This window comes from Parasteatoda tepidariorum, chromosome 3 (genome assembly GCF_982258835.1).
Source record: "Parasteatoda tepidariorum strain Cologne lab strain chromosome 3, Ptep-v5.0, whole genome shotgun sequence".
Lineage (NCBI taxonomy): Eukaryota > Metazoa > Arthropoda > Arachnida > Araneae > Theridiidae > Parasteatoda > Parasteatoda tepidariorum.
The window spans coordinates 108,418,224-108,434,633 of NC_141757.1; the positions used below are offsets into that span (position 1 = coordinate 108,418,224).

The 16,410-nt window shown below is 26.4% G+C and overlaps 2 protein-coding genes across 5 annotated transcripts in view; one reads left to right on the plus strand and one right to left on the minus strand.

Moving 5' to 3' along the window:
- Positions 1 to 9,802, plus strand: part of LOC107438323 (methionine aminopeptidase 1) — a 30,506-nt gene extending 20,704 nt beyond the window's left edge. Inside the window, exons 9-13 of one of the 2 annotated variants that reach the window (XM_087159904.1) lie at positions 3,958 to 4,089; positions 4,960 to 5,065; positions 6,878 to 6,915; positions 7,019 to 7,084; positions 9,502 to 9,802. In XM_087159904.1, the coding sequence (XP_087016030.1) occupies positions 3,958 to 4,089; positions 4,960 to 5,065; positions 6,878 to 6,915; positions 7,019 to 7,084; positions 9,502 to 9,671 (512 nt within the window). In that variant the 3' untranslated portion in view covers positions 9,672 to 9,802. The remainder of the gene's footprint in view (positions 1 to 3,957; positions 4,090 to 4,959; positions 5,066 to 6,877; positions 6,916 to 7,018; positions 7,085 to 9,501) is intronic. The other variant, XM_087159905.1, reaches the window with a different exon arrangement.
- Positions 9,803 to 12,342: 2,540 nt separating this feature from the next.
- Positions 12,343 to 16,410, minus strand: part of LOC107438322 (transmembrane protein 39A) — a 44,446-nt gene continuing 40,378 nt past the window's right edge. For all 3 annotated transcript variants that reach the window (XM_043045461.3, XM_087159899.1, XM_071184229.2), the window contains one exon: positions 12,343 to 12,664. In XM_043045461.3, coding sequence (XP_042901395.2) covers positions 12,431 to 12,664 — 234 coding nt within the window. In that variant the 3' untranslated portion in view covers positions 12,343 to 12,430. The remainder of the gene's footprint in view (positions 12,665 to 16,410) is intronic.

Genomic DNA, 16,410 nt, shown 5'->3' on the forward strand with positions numbered 1-16,410 from the left:
TTTATGTATTTTTTTTAAATCTATTTATCCATCATATTTATGATTCATTTTTTTAATAGAAAATCTTAACATTGTTTTTTTAATGATTTTTTTAGGATGTTTCAGTTGTTGAGTTGTTTTCAGTTTCTTTTGTTTTATTGATTAATAAGTTCTCCCTTTATTTTCTTTCTTTTTATTTATTTTTTCTTTCTTTCAGCTTTGTTTCATATTTTAGTATAATTTATTAATTTTTTATTTTATTTATTTATCCTGTCTGTTGATAAAATGCATTATTTTTTAATTCTTTGTTCTATTTTGTATAACTTAATATAGATTAACTTTAATTAAATATAGATTATCTATATATTTGTTAATTTTTAAGATGGTTTGATATTTGGTGATAAAAATATAAAAATATGTTTTAAAATCACTTTTTTTAAATTAGTATTGTTCAACTAAGTTATACCATGTTATTGGTGCTTATCTTTCCCATAATGAATTTTTTAATCGATCAGGGATGTGATTCTTTCGCGGATTTCCCGCTTTCTTTCAGATTTTTCCATTTCCCCCGGCTAATTGTTTCGGATTTTAATAATTGATTTGTTTCGGATTTTAATATATATGTTAGCCCTTCTTGTGATTAAGTATTGTTTTTATTTAATTTGATTAAAAAGTTTTCTTTCTATTTCTATAGTTTTCCTTTGTTCATTATAATTTGGCTTATTTTCAATTAACTTATATATTTGTTAGTTTCTTTTCGTGTTGGCATTAACATTAAACTAAGATATTTTTATTAATTTTGTGGTTTTAACATCTGAATTTATCTATATGTAATTTTTTTTTATCTATTTATCCATCATATTTATGATTCATTTTTTTAATAGAAAATCTTAACATTGTTTTTTTAGGATGTTTCAATTGTTGAAAAGCTGTTCTTTTGTTTTATTGATTAATAAGTTCTCTCTTTATTTTCTTTTTCTTTTTTTTTTTTCTTTCAGCTTTGTTTCATATTTTAGTATAATTTATTAATTTTTTATTTTATTTATTTTGCCTGTCTGTTGATAAAATGCATTATTTTTTAATTCTTTGTTCTATTTTGTATAACTTAATATAGATTAACTTTAATTAAATACAGATTATCTATATTTTTGTTTATTTTTAAGATGGTTTGATATTTGGGGATAAAAATATAAAAATATTTTTTAAAATCACTTTTTTTTCTTCTTTTTTTAAATTAGTATTGTTCAACTTAGTTATACCATGTTATTGGTGCTTATCTTTCCCATAATGAATTTTTTAATCGATCAGGGATGTGATTCTTCCGCGGATTCACAGATTTCCGCCTTCTTTCAGATATTTCCATTTTCCCCGGCTAATATCCGCGGAAATTTTATTTTGAACAAGTTAAAGTATTTTATGAGGAATTTAAATTTCTGCAGAGCGGAAGTATTGAAGTCCTCATTCCTCCCCCTGAAGTTTCTCTAAAAATCATTTCCTTGGGATAAAACTGGTTGACCTTTTTACAGGGATGAGATTTTTTCGCTTTTGCCTCTCGAATTTCAGTCATTTTATCAAAAACTCTGATTCTCTAAAAGTTTAATTTTTTTTTTTTTTAATAAATATCCTGCTTTTTTTCTTTTCTTTTTTTAATTCAGTTGTTGAAATAAAATAATTATATTTATTTACGATTTTCAAAGATAAACAGAAAATTCAAACTACGTCCTAGCTGCCAACCTTTCCGTATTTTTACTTATTTTAGCTATTTTCTCAGCTTTTACGCACAGAAAATAAGATTTTCCGTATTTTTATTCGCCTGCCGGATAGCTCATATTTTCGCTATTCAGACATCGTGACCCTGTTGTCTGACGTGAAAGCCAAAGGAAAAAAAATAAAAAATAGAGGTGGATTTGCTGTGAAAATATTTATTTGCTTATTCAATTAATCTTGTACATTTTTATTTATTATGCCTACACAAAAATAATTCAAACAAGCCTTTTAGAAATCCCAAGTTTAGCAAATATCTCGATTCTTATTCACGCGATTTTAATATCAATCATCGATTTTCGTATTTACCTGATTTAAAAGTTACGCATTGCGATTCTTATTTACGCTATTTAAACATCGTACATTATGATTCTTATTGACGAGATTTAAAAATCCAATATCGCGATTTTATTATCACACATCGATTTTCGTATTTACCTGATTTAAAAATTTAAAGTTGCGATTCTTATTCAGGCTGTTTAAATATCGTACATTGCGATTCTTATTTACGAGATTTAAATATCCAATATTGCGATTTGTATTTACGAGCTTTTAAAACCCTATGTAGCGATTCGTATTCACGCGAGCTTGAAATCCAATGTTGTGGTTCGTTTTTATGGTTGTATTATCAAACATTGATTTTCGTACTTATACGTGCTTTAAAAGTTAGACAATGTGATTTGTATTCGCGCAATTTAAAAATTATGCATTGTGATTCGTATTTACGTGATCTAAAAATTACTCATCATGATTTGTATCTTCGCATTTTTTAAAATTCGATATAGAGTTTCATATTAGCGTAATTTAAAAGCCTCATATCGGGATTCATATTCTCTCAATTTAAAATCGTGCATGTGATTCAGATTCGTATTCATACAATTTTAAAACTAATCATCGGGATTTATAATCACATGGCTTACAAGTTCAAAAATCGCACTTTTTTTGTTAAATTTCTGTATGTATATATATTCTTGGATTTCCTCGTTTTTACTTTCTGACTACTGTCATCCCAGATCGATGCTAATTTATTGGATTTTAATTGTTGAATGCATTTTTGTTTTCAAAAATGTGTGTACATTGATTTAACTTCAATTTCACGCATTATTTATCTATTTATATATAGTATTTTTTTTTTAAACTTAAGTACTTAAATATTTTTTTTTCTTTTAATATTGCCTACTGAATTTCCTTAGCTTTATTGTTCTTTTTAGTCACATTTATAGTTTTGACAATTTATTATTTCTAATCAAAGTTGGCATTATTTAAATCACCAGATTTTTTTTAAATAGAAATAATTTATATGTTTTTTTTACTGTTGGAATTTTATTTATGATACAAAAAAAATCCTGCGACAAACTAAAACGCCCTAATTATTTTCTTCGTACTTTGTAAATAATCATCACAATAAAAAAATAATAATTAAAAATCATGAAATCCGTAGTAGTAATTGCTTTAAAAAAAAGATCTGCGGCGAAATCACGCAAATCGGACTCCTCAAAAAGGGATTATTTAAATGCTAATTTTGTTTCTAGATTGGGTTGTTGTAATAAACAATATATTGTCCAAAGAATATCAGATTTAAGATCTATGGAGAAATCAATGGCTATAGCAGCCAAAAAAATTGATAGAATCATGGCCTTAAAAAGTAAATACTCAAATGCACCATTCGAATTTTCCATATTGTTTGAAATATGTCGGGATATTTAAAAACTATGTGAAAATCAATATCAATAATTATCAAAAATACAATCATAATGATGTACGATACTATCGGTGTAAATTCAGCGCTCCAAAAAGTGATTATTTAAATTTGTGAATTGAATTTTATGTGTAAATTTCTGTAGAAAAGAAAACTTTCTGCAAGAATTCTGTAACGTTTTGCTGCAATGACGTGTCGCTGCAATTCTGCCACCGGGATAATATGTACATAATGAAAACATATGAAATTTTTTTCCACAGATTTGGGTAGCAACTCTATTTTTCAGTTGAAATATATTTTAATATGGCACCTTATTTTCAACTTAATTATTTAACCATATTTGATTTCTCAATTTCCATGTCCTTCTAAATGGTCAATTTTCTCGGTCCTAAGATTGTTCACTTAACTGAGATTACTTTTAAAGTTTATTGTCAGTATAATTTGTCATTATTAAGCATATTTTTTGCAGTTTGTTTAAATAACTACTTTAATAAGAATGTTGTTCTTCTGTTTAGTTGACATTACCGTGTATCACAATGGCTTTCACGGAGATTTAAATGAAACTTTCTTAGTTGGAAATGTTGATGAAGCAGGGAAAAAACTGGTGCGTGTTACATACGAGTCCCTGATGAAAGCTATCGAAATAGGTACGTAAGAATCTTATTTCTGTTTATCATACAATATCTTAAAGTTCTTGTAGGATTAGCAAGAACTCACGTGTCCATTTTTTTTTTTTTTTTTTTTTTTTTTGCAAGCAAAACGCAAAACATTCTTGGTAAAAAGGTCCTCTTAAAAATTAGTTTGGGTTTTTAGAGAAAAACCAAAGTATGAGTTTATTTTAATAAACTGATATTGCTAAAGTGCGGTTTATGTATGTATAATGCATAATAAATATATTATATTTTTATTATGCATTATTATATTTATTAATATAAGTTATTAGATTAATATATATATATAATAATGCATATATATTGATAACTCAAACTTATATTAATATATGTTTATTATGTTAATATATTATATACTATGAAATAAGTCATTACAATATATTAATATAAGTTTAAGAATTTATTTTTTGTGAAATTGATATTTTATCCTTATCTACAGCATCCTTCAAAAATCTGAATTGAATTCTGAAAAGGGTTCTTCATAAATGATTCTGTGTTTGTTTATGTGGCATTATTTGTGCTCATATCAGGTTGCGCAGTACAACCAGTTTCTCCCCCCAGGTGTGAAAGTTGCATCAGAGAATTTCATAAAAGTTATGTTAAATAAAATTTTTCAGTCACTTTTTTCTTATGAAGTATCTGGCACTTATAAAAATTGAAAATAGATCAAAACATTTTGTTGGACGAAAGTTGTTTAATTTTTCACAATTTTTTTCCCCTATAAATAATAACTGCAACAAAATCACATTTAATCACTTCGAATCGAATGGAGAGAAAAAATATTTTATATGGTTTTTACAGATAAGTAGCATTGCTTTTAAATGAGTTATTTTTCACATTTTTCAGTGAAACCTGGAGAGAAATATAGAGAAATTGGTAATGTCATTCAAAAGTATGTCCAAGCACATGGTTTTTCAGTTGTTAGGAGCTATTGTGGTCACGGAATACATAGGTAATTTATGTTTATAATTATTTTTACTGTATTATATCTTATTATAATATTTTTTTTTGTTGTCTTTAAGTGTATCAATTTATGAATATTATTATGAACATAAATACCTATACATAATAAATACCTATATAAATAAATATACTAAAAAGCAAATTATTTTTATGAAACCCCTCCGGTGCGACCAAATAAAGTTTTGAAGAACTAAGTGTTCAAATTTCATGACATTGTTCTGGGAAAGAAAAATTTCAAAATCTAAAAAAAGCACTGAAACGCTTAAATTTTTATGCAATATCGAATGATGTCCTTAAAAAATTTTAATGTATTTTTAATCTTTAATAGACTATATTAAATAATACTTGTACTTCATTGAAGTAAAAAACTGTATATTTATCTGTTTCATAGTTTTATTCAAAGTATAGCATGTTTTTGCAAAATAAGTCTAGTATTTATGAAATATGAGTAAATATTTGCACTAATTTCATGTGCTCAAGATTTAGCAATCTCACTTTATAACACCCGTTTTCTTTTGGACTACAGGGATCGTTATTGTTGATTGGGGGTATATGTATATATATTGAGGAAACCATAGCAATAATATTTTGCATGCGGAAAAAAATCTATATAAAACCTCATCTGAGTAATTTTTTGTGATCTATGTTGCCTTACTGAAGCAAAAAAAAATCTACATAAAACATCCTCTGAGTAATTTTTAGTGAAATGTCTTTCGCTACTAAAGCTACAGCCATATAAGAAAAGAATAGTGCATTGTTTGCTTTTTTTATTGAAGTTTAGCAATATATTAATATTCTAAAAGTATTAGATCGTAATTTTATTTTAAAAATTAATGACTAAAAAATCTTAAATCAGGAAGGAGCTCAGATTAGTTAGACTTTATTTAATTTGCATTGCATATTTATATGAAAAAGTAAATTAATATTTCTTATTTAATGATGAAAGATTTATAAATAAAATGAAATTTAGAATAATTTTATTTTTTAAGCAATCATCTTAAGACTTCTGTGTATGAATTTATATTTTCTATTTTTTCATTAAAATTTTTATTTTTAAAGTATGAATATTTGTGTTTTATTTCTTATTTACCATTAACTTATAATGCGTCCATTTTCTATTTTAAAAATGTATGTTTCAAGAACTTTTACTACAGTTTTAGCATAATATGTGTATTTTAAAATTCGTTAGCATCTCCTTATTTTTGACGGTTATCACAATGTACAATCAAACTTTCATGTACAGATACACAATATTTGCTATTCTTGGTCAATTTTACGCGAGTTACCTTAATAAAAATAAATTAAAATGGTATGTTGGTGATTTTCTTCTAGAAACTGGAAACTGATTTAAAAAGTTTTAACTCAAAAAACTTGTTGTTTTCATCTCGACCAGAGGTGACTTGAGCAATCTGGCAACAGTATTTTTCATTCATTTTAAACTATAAAAAATAAGCCGGTCCTGGTCCCTCAAAATATAGTTTACCTTCACAAGATTCAATTTTACATAGATTGAAGTGAATAAAAACGACAGTTACCTGATAGTACATGCACAATTGTTTGATAGAATTCTTTTGCAATTGGGATTTTTCGTAAAAACATCAATATTGATTTTACAAAAAAGCCTGGCGTGATGGTGGAAAATGAAGGCCATTTTAGGAATCAGCACATCAAATAACATATAAATATACAATGACGTCTCTTGTATTTTTCAAAAACTTAAATTTTTGCAGGCTTGTGTAATTTACAGCAGAAAATTTTACCGTATATAAAATATTTTTTTTTTTTCTTATTTTAATTTTAGATTATTTCATACAACTCCTAGCGTTCCTCATTATGCAAGTAAGTGATTATATTGAAACTTATTGATGTAGAAATTTTTTTCTGAGAAATTATATTTTCTTTATAATGCTGATTATAAATGTCTTTTTATTTATTTCATCAGAAAACAAGGCAATTGGAATAATGAAACCTGGACATTGTTTCACTATTGAACCTATGATTTCTGAAGGTTTGTAGTCAATTCAAATTTTACTGTTCCAGATTTTCCTACATGTCTACAAATTTAAGTCACAGTAGAGAATAATTCACTTTCTGTGAGTTTTTTTTACTGATATTGATGTCTTATTTTGTGCAAGAGTGGTTGTGTTCTGGTAAAATAAATTCCATTTTTTTTTTTCAAAACCAAAATATCAAGTAATTTCTGTATTTATAATTTTTTTTATTATTATTTGAAAAAAATTAAAAATTTAGAATTTTTTTTTTATCTCTACAACTTGAGTTGGACACTCCAAAGGAGTAAAGATGTATTAATGCAGTATATGTAATAGTCATCACAATTTGCGGAAAAGTGATTTATGAATTGTAATCACAATTTATGATTAATATTCACCTTATCTATGATTCATTACTTTTTATCTTATTTAAATTGCATTTTTTGCTATTCATGTTGAATTGTTTTACAAACCATGCTTCGCAATTTAATCCCAGTTTGTGGCTCCTGTATGCAATCTACGAGTCCGTACATCGATCATATTTCATATAAAAATCACATTAGCACATCATTGTTTATATACACCATAGTATGATAAAAATATAAAGTATTTGCACACACAATCCAAAAGTATCTGCTAGCTCATAATATTTTTTGGTAATAGAATAATTTTATTAAATTATCAAAAACAATTAGCTATTTAATATTTTTGTTTATTCTTGACAAATATATATATATATATACATAAAATTATTAGCAATAAATAAGTATAAAATTTAAAAACTGCATTCATATAAAGTAATTATCATATTAAGTAATATTAGTCATTTTGGTCCAAACAGAATTACATTATCCTACTGTTACCACAATAGTTTATTTTCATTGTATAGTGATTGTCAAGGTGAGTTGCAAAAAAGACTTGCTGATTGTAGGCTCATCTGCGAAGGATGGGATCGCTAATTTTTAGGCTAAAGTGGCAGTTATATCTTTTCTCTTTGGGAGCAGCATGCATACAACTAAACGTTGACTTTTATTTTCCCATCACTGCAAACTTTATATTGCAATAAATGTTAAAAAAGTATCTGCAAAATTGGAGAATCACCACCAATTTATCTGCGCACGGCGTGCACATCTGTATTATCTAATTATGATATGCACCTAAGCAAAAAATCTTAGTAACACCTGTTCACAAAATTTTAAAATCAAACTTTGCGATTCATAATTACGTGATATAAAAGTCAGACATCGTGAGTCTTATTAATGCAATTTATTTAAACTATACTAATTCCATAGATGGGAAGAAAAAAAAGATGGAAAACATTTAAGTTCTAAATTCATCCAGGTAGTTAAAAAATAACAATTTGCAAAAAAAGAAACATTCCTTTCCCTGAAGCTATTTTTATTTACTTAATTTTCAAAATCCATGTCAAAAATTGAAATCTGAATTAATATTCTTATAAAATAAACGCATTTTAATTGATATTTAATGTGTAAGTATTAAAACTTCCAGAAATAAGATTAAAAAGAAATACTGTAGACTCTTTGTAATTCAAAATACTAGCTGACTCAAACGTTCACCTACTTTTTTAGTTAATTTGATGCTATGAAATTTCAAAAATAGTTTTGTTTTCTTAAGTTGTTATAAGTCTTTTCCTGCCAATTTTTAGTAGTTTCATTTGAAGAATTTATATCGTGGAAATAAGAAAGTTGAGTGGCTTTCTTAGAAGTGCATGCTATGAATAATATTCATTATTGATAGGGTACATAGTCATTGTATCCCCAAGTCAGCTTTTCATAACATATTGCTTGATAAGTCATATCAATGTAGTTGCAATACACTATTTTGCTTCTGTTCAAAAGCGCTGACCTTCGACCACTATCACTTTTGATGGTAAGAAAATTAATTAGCCCATTTGTAAAAAAAATTTCTAATACAATATGAACCAATCAAAAATACATAGGTTACAAGTGTAATTTTTGCAAGATGGCTGTTAAAGCTTGACAGTAAACTGTTGTTTTTTGACAGATGCACAGCACATAAAAAGCTGAAAATTCAATGCCTAAAAATTCTCTATTTTCAACCCACTATAACATCTTTGGTTCAACCATGACTAGAGAATATTTATTACTATTATTATTATTATTTATTTTTTTGCGATCATAATTTAGATATTTTTGTTAAATTTTAATGAATTATGGTGTATTTTTTTATTGTTTTTTTGAACTTCAGATTTGTCCTAAATTACCTGAAAAATTAAGGGAAATTTAATTTTTAGTTTAAACCTCTAAAAAAATTATTGATCATATAAAAAAAATTAAACGGTATGGAAGGTGTTCTGTTTTCTTAGGTATATTGGAGTAGCGTGTTTTTATGAAGAAAAAAAAACTGTTTTTCTATCATATTTCAAATGTAAATTGGTTTTTCTCAATTTTAGGTACTTGGACTGATAACACATGGCCAGATGAATGGACTGCTGTGACCCGTGATGGTAAACGGTCTGCACAATTTGAACAGACCCTGCTAGTGACGGAAACTGGATGTGAGATCCTGACACGGAGAAGGAATCTTGGAGGACAGCCTTACTTTATGGACAATTTGTCTTAGCAGTTTTGTTATGACAATATATTAATTGAAATAGATTTGAATTAGAATGTGTTAAAATAATTTTTTATTGTTTTGTTTAGTCAAGATACAATTTATACCTTACAAAATAAAACAAAAAAAAATTCCTGCAATACTTCAAAATTATTTGTATAATTAACACTTTTTTTATTTTATTAAAATTTAAAACTATGAATTACAAAGAGAAAATAATTATAAAAGTACAATGGATCTCATGGAAAAATGTGTCTTAAAATAAGGTGATTACTTTGGAATAATTAGCAAAGTTATTCATCTCTATACATAACCATAATACACTTATCTAAGAAGAATTATAGTCTATATTGCAAAATTTCTTGGCTATGAACTCAATACATTCTAACAATTTTCTTATTCTCTATACCTCTACCTATTTATATTGAGTGATTCAACGGATTGAAAACTTTTAATGTTAAACATTTCTTATAGTTTACCAATAACTTTTTTTTTCTTTAGAAATTCATTTATTTTGCTTTCCAATTGTTGCTTTTTAGTTTTCATTTAATTAATCATAATGTATTAAATAGTTTGAAAATTAATACTTTGATTATTTAAAATAGGTTGCAATTTTAAACTGTTAAAATATTAGATGTTTATTTTTGAGGAACTTTCTTCCACTTAAGGTTGAAAGAAACTTGTCATCCCTAATTCAAAGCATGGTATTTATGTTTATTTCAAGCATGAATGTGAAGTAAAAGATGTATATTTTACTAAACACAAATTTTAAAAAAATTTCAAATTCAAATATTGTAAACCTAAATATGTTTATAAATTATTCAATATCTTAATAATTAATATTTTAGCTAAATTTATGCAACTGATATTTTTAATAAGAAAAAGAGTTATTACTTATATTTTTAATTCTGTATATATTTTACTTGTAAATATTGTTGCATTCATTGTTAATGAAAAATACTATTTTTATTATTATTTAGTATTTAATGATGTTGCTCAATATTATTTTCTTCTTGCTAATCCTTTTCTCTGAGAATGTACAGCACTTTAGTTTTTAAACTAGGTATTGTAATAAAGTTTATTTGAAAATAGTAAACGTGCTATTGAGTACTTTTAAAAAATTAGAAATGCTTATTAAAACTGATTCAAATCTTTTCTGTTTTCTTTCAAATGCCAAGAAATTTGAAATGTTTAAGTAATTTGGTCAAGACTTTTTTAAAAATGTAGTAGTAAATGGCAGAATAAGTTAAATTACATACAGCCAGAGGAGAAATTATTTTTTTAGTTCTATAGTGACAACAGATCCAAATTTCCATAAGCTCAGCTGTTTCCTCACGTGAGCATGTCATAAGGGGAAAAAAAAAAAACAGGTTCATTTGTTTAAAGAATGCTCTGATGATAAACCAATATTTAATTCAAGGAATAGGTACAAATAAAGAAGGTATCACCCTGAATAATTCTAATGATGGTATATTTTATGAACTAAGTGTCAATCTTAATGTTTCCAGGGAGTGATTTCATATATGCTAATTAATTAGTCCTTACTATTAATTAAGTTATGAAATCAAACACAAAACCATACTTTCTCTGAATAAACATTTCTTACACATATTTAGATTTTTGACCCTTGAAATAGGGGAGGTAGTTGCAATTTGGAAATTTTGGCTCCTACAGTAAAGCCAAGAGAGTGCATTAAAGTTATGTCTCCTTAATATTAATATCTTAAAAATTAATTCAATATTTTAAAATAAAAAATTGCATCCACTGAGTACAAGTTTACCCAAAGATAATTTCACACAAAAATAATTTTTGCTATTTAATTTAATAGTGGATGGAAAAAAATTTAATTACGATCCAGAATTTTTTTACATCATATTAATCTACATATTTTTTTATAGCGAAATCAAAAGTTTCACTTCTTTAAAAATTAAAATTATTTTTTAAAAAAAAATAATTTGGCAACAGGAAAAAAAAATAATAAATATTGGTGGGATTAATTCCTAAATGTGGTAAACTTGCAAAAAACTTGACTTTCATTAGGTAGCATAAAATTTCATTCATGTTTTCATAGTAAGTAGGTCACTACTCTTATTACTAGTGTATCCTTTCCTTTTATACCTCTCAATAGTATGAGATTTGATAATCCATTGCTTCTTAAAAAAATATATATATTTATATATGACCCCCAATTCACCTAAATAAAATTTCATGATAAAAGTTTTCTCTTTATAATATTCAAAGGTCCTAAAAATTTTGAAGTAACTTATAGAATGGATAAGGTACTTGTATGTTATACAATTTGTGGATGGTTCCATAGTTCAAGGTATCAAATTTTAAAGTTGTCTATTAAATTATGATGGATTAGGCCAAAAAAAGGGGGAGGGGGAATATCATGGAAAAGTGGCATGCCTGTAAGAAATGATAAATAAGTCTGATTCTTCATGGCTATTAGAAATGATTTTAATAAATAAGATATCTTAATTAACCATTTCAGTCGAGTGGAAAAAGAGTATTTGTAAAGACAGAAGTTAGCTTTTGTATATGAGACTTGCATAATTATCATTTACATCACAACCTCTAAATGGGAATTATGCAAATTTCATAAAATAATATTTGTATTTTATAAATCTAATTTTTTATTCTCAAAAACTACATTGTAAACTTCAAAGAATAATAAAGATTTCTTTTTTTTTTAGAATAGTACATTTATTCAATAAATAACAAATAAAATAAATTAATAACAACTCTTATGATTTTAACAATTGAGATCAATTACAAAATTTTGATATCAAAACTTTTTCCTCGTGGTAAATTTTTTTGATAACAAAATATACTTTTGTAACTGAATATAATGTTTTGCAGTTTATTAAAATTAGAAGTTGTATGGATAGAAGTTCATTCCAAGTGTAGGATTGGCATAACACAAAGATGAGAATAAACATCAATAATACTTGAATTACAAACATAATTCTCATCAAGAAAGTAGGATTCTTGAATAAAATCTGCAAGAGGAAAGAAAAAAAAATTATAAAACTCACAAAAATAAATTTAAAGAAAAATTACAATCACAATAACTACAAATATACACACCTGCCAACATGGTTAGGAAAAAATCCAGTAGATTTTATGAAATACAGTCAAACCCCGCTATAGTGAACGAAATGTTAGGTCCCGTGCCTTGCTATACACGTATAATGTTATTTTTTGTGGATATAGTGAACCAAAAAAGTGAGGAAGTTGGATATAATGAACTTTTTTCTGTCTTCAACTGATTTTTTTCTTCATTTTTTTGTAATAATTTTGAAATTTTTACTTTAAAATAAATACATATACGGATTTTTAAAACCATCTATAGAGGGGAATTTAGCGATAAGCTTCTTTTATCTCACTTTCCCGTCCCTAAACAAACCAAGCAGATATTTCCAACCCTGGCAGATAGTGCACCTATAAGGTGTCAGTGGGATCAATATGAATTTTCTGTCAGGATTGCTCATTAGCTAAAGATTACTAAAAAAAATTTTTTTGTAAGCAAGACGAAGAGTAATGAAAAATAACACATTTTTCGCTACTAAATACTTTCAGTCATTTATTTAAATAATGTGTAATAAAAGGGAGGAGTTTGGCAACCATTAGTTAAATTGCCTGCGTAACGGATATAGTGAACCAAAATTTCGGTCCCTTGAAGGTTCACTATAGCGGGGTTTGACTGTACTATAAAGTTTCATGATAACTGTAGCATAATATACTAAATATTTTACATAAATGAAATTTTTACTGTCATCAAAATACAAAAATTTTAAATGGTCTGCAATATTTTCCATTTATGATTGACAATAAATGAACTTGAAATGATTTTTACAATGTTAACTCATTTTGAATACTAACAGACAAGAAATTATTTATTATTGATAGTAGAATGATTTTTTTTCCAATCAGTTTAAAAAGGAAGTTCTGAATAAGAATAAACTGAAAATTTTAGATTAAAATTTATGAAAAAATAAGCTTTAAACTGGTTACTACTAATGTCAGGGATGTGATTCTTTTGTGAGGATGTGATTCTTAATTTCCGCGGAATTTTTTTTTGAACAAATTAAAATATTTTATGAGGAATTTAATTTTCCGCGGATCGAAAGTATTGAAGTCCTCATTCCTCCCTCTGAAGTTTCTCTAAAAATCATTTCCTTGGGATAAAACTGGTTGACCTTTATACAGAGATGAGATTTTTCGTTTTTGCCTCTTGAATTTCAACCTTTTTATCAAAAACTCCGATTCTCGAAAAGTTTCGTTTTTTTTAAAAATAAATATCCCGCTTTTTTCTTTTTTTTCCTTTTGAAAATTCAGTCTTTGATATAAAATAATTATATTTGTTTACGATTTTCAAAGATAAACAGAAAATTCAAACTATGTCCTAGCTGCTAACCCTTCCATATTTTTACTTATTTTAGCTATTTTCTCCGCTTTTATACACAGAAAATAAGATTTCCGTATTTTTATTCGTCCGCCGGATAGCTCATATTTTTGCAATTCAGACGTCGTGACCCTGTTGTCTGGCGTAAAAGCTAACGAAAAAAAAGTATAGACGTTTTGCGGTGAAAATATTTATTTGCTCATTCAATTAATCTTGAAAATTTCTATTTATTAGGTCTAAACAAAAACAATACAAACAAGCCTTTTAGAAATCCCAAGTCCAGACTCTGCAAATATCTCGATTGTTATTCACGCGATTTTAATATCAATCATCGATTTTCGTATTTACCTGATTTAAAAGTTGCGCATTGCGATTCTTATTTACGCTATTTAAACATCGTGCATTAAGATTCTTATTTACGAGATTTAAAAATCCAATATCGCGATTTTATTATCAAACATCGATTTTCGTATTTACCGGATCTGAAAGTTGAACGTTGCGATTCTTATTCAGCCGATTTAAATATCGTACATTGCAATTCTTATTTACGAGAATTAAAAATCCAATATAGCGATTTGTATTTACGCGCTTTTAAAACCCTATGTAGCGATTCGTATTCACGCGAGCTTAAAATTCAATGTCGTGATTCGCTATTGCGGTTGTAATATCAAACGTCGATTTTCGTAATTATACGTGCTTTAAAAATTAGACATTGTGATTTGTATTCGCGCTATTTAAAAATTATGCACCGTTATTCGTATTTACGTGATCTAAAAATTACGCATCATGATTTGTATTTTCGCATTTTTTTAAAATTCGATATAGAGTTTCATATTCACGTGATTTAAAAGCCTCATATCGGGATTTATATTCATACAATTTTAAAATTAATCATCGGGATTTATAATAACATGGCTTACAAATTTAAAAATCGCACTTTTTTCGTCAAATTTTTGTATGTATATATATATTTTCTTTCATTCTTGGATTTCCTCTTTTTTACTTTCTGACTACTCTCATCCCTGTAATGTGGCTCGCTTCATTATGTATAAGTAATATTTATTTAAATATTCAAGCAAGCAATAAATTGTGCAAAAATTCTATTTCAATAGGGATTTTTTTTTTTTTTTTAAGGAAACTTACTCACTTTTAGGGCATTTTCGAAAATATACAGAAACCAAGAGAAATTGGCAAAATCCAGTAGAGTTGTCAGTTATGAATATATCAACAAAAAACATTTTGTGTTCAATTTTAAGTTTTACCTAAAGGTTATTTCATTATTTAATGGTATATTTTGGTCAAAACGCTCATAAGAAGTAAAAAATGCGCCAGACATGCTTTGTATTTAGAATATATAGTAAAATATCATTACTGTCCTATGTCTCCAACACATATTTAATTCTTATTACTATTAAAAATGCTATTTACTTTGTTAGGATTATTCTCAACTGGTTAGTATTGGTTTCTTTTTTTGGGGGGAAGGGGTATATTAATGAATTTTTTAGTGATTTTAAACTTTACAATTACTTTTTTTTAGATAAATACCTTTTAAAAAAAACATAATTTTCTCATATTCTTATAATTATTAATAATTTAAATATCGAGGGTCAAATTCAGTTATTACATAATATTACACATTTTGATAACTTTAAGGGCGGTAAGCTTTTTCAAAAAAGTGTTGATTTGATCAAAATTCAAAGTTTTTATACACATTTTGATAACTTTAAGGGCGGTAAGCTTTTTCAAAAAAGTGTTGATTTGATCAAAATTCAAAGTTTTTATTCCTAGGGCGATCTCTTAATGTCAAAAAATATTATTATTTATTCACATTGTAATATTTAAACACACCACCCCCATGACCAAGCACTTAGCCCCATTTTTCAAGGGCTCTATCTTTTGGCAGCCATGTAATTTTGACTTATCTGACAACATCTAAGCTGGTACGCTTCTCACCAAACTATAACATATGAAAAAATTTAGAGCAATGACAAATTATTAGATATGCTACGAATACAAGCCAATAGTTTCGCCAAACCTCCCATTCTCCCCTAACGGTGTATTCGACACCTTGACTGGACTACCAGAGCACTATTCTAATATTTAAATGCTGAGTTCTTAAAAGAATTGAAAGTGTTCCAAGAATCATTCACGCATTTCTTTTTATTTTTTAAATATATATATACATAAAATGTAACATGAATCAACTCAACACAAAAAAAATTAGTGATACCTATCTTTTTACTTAACAAATATGCATAAAATAAAAAAAAGTGTATTGTTTTTCTAAAATCTGAAAAAAAATTTTTTCAATTTTTAGAAAACACCTTTTTTTAAACCTTT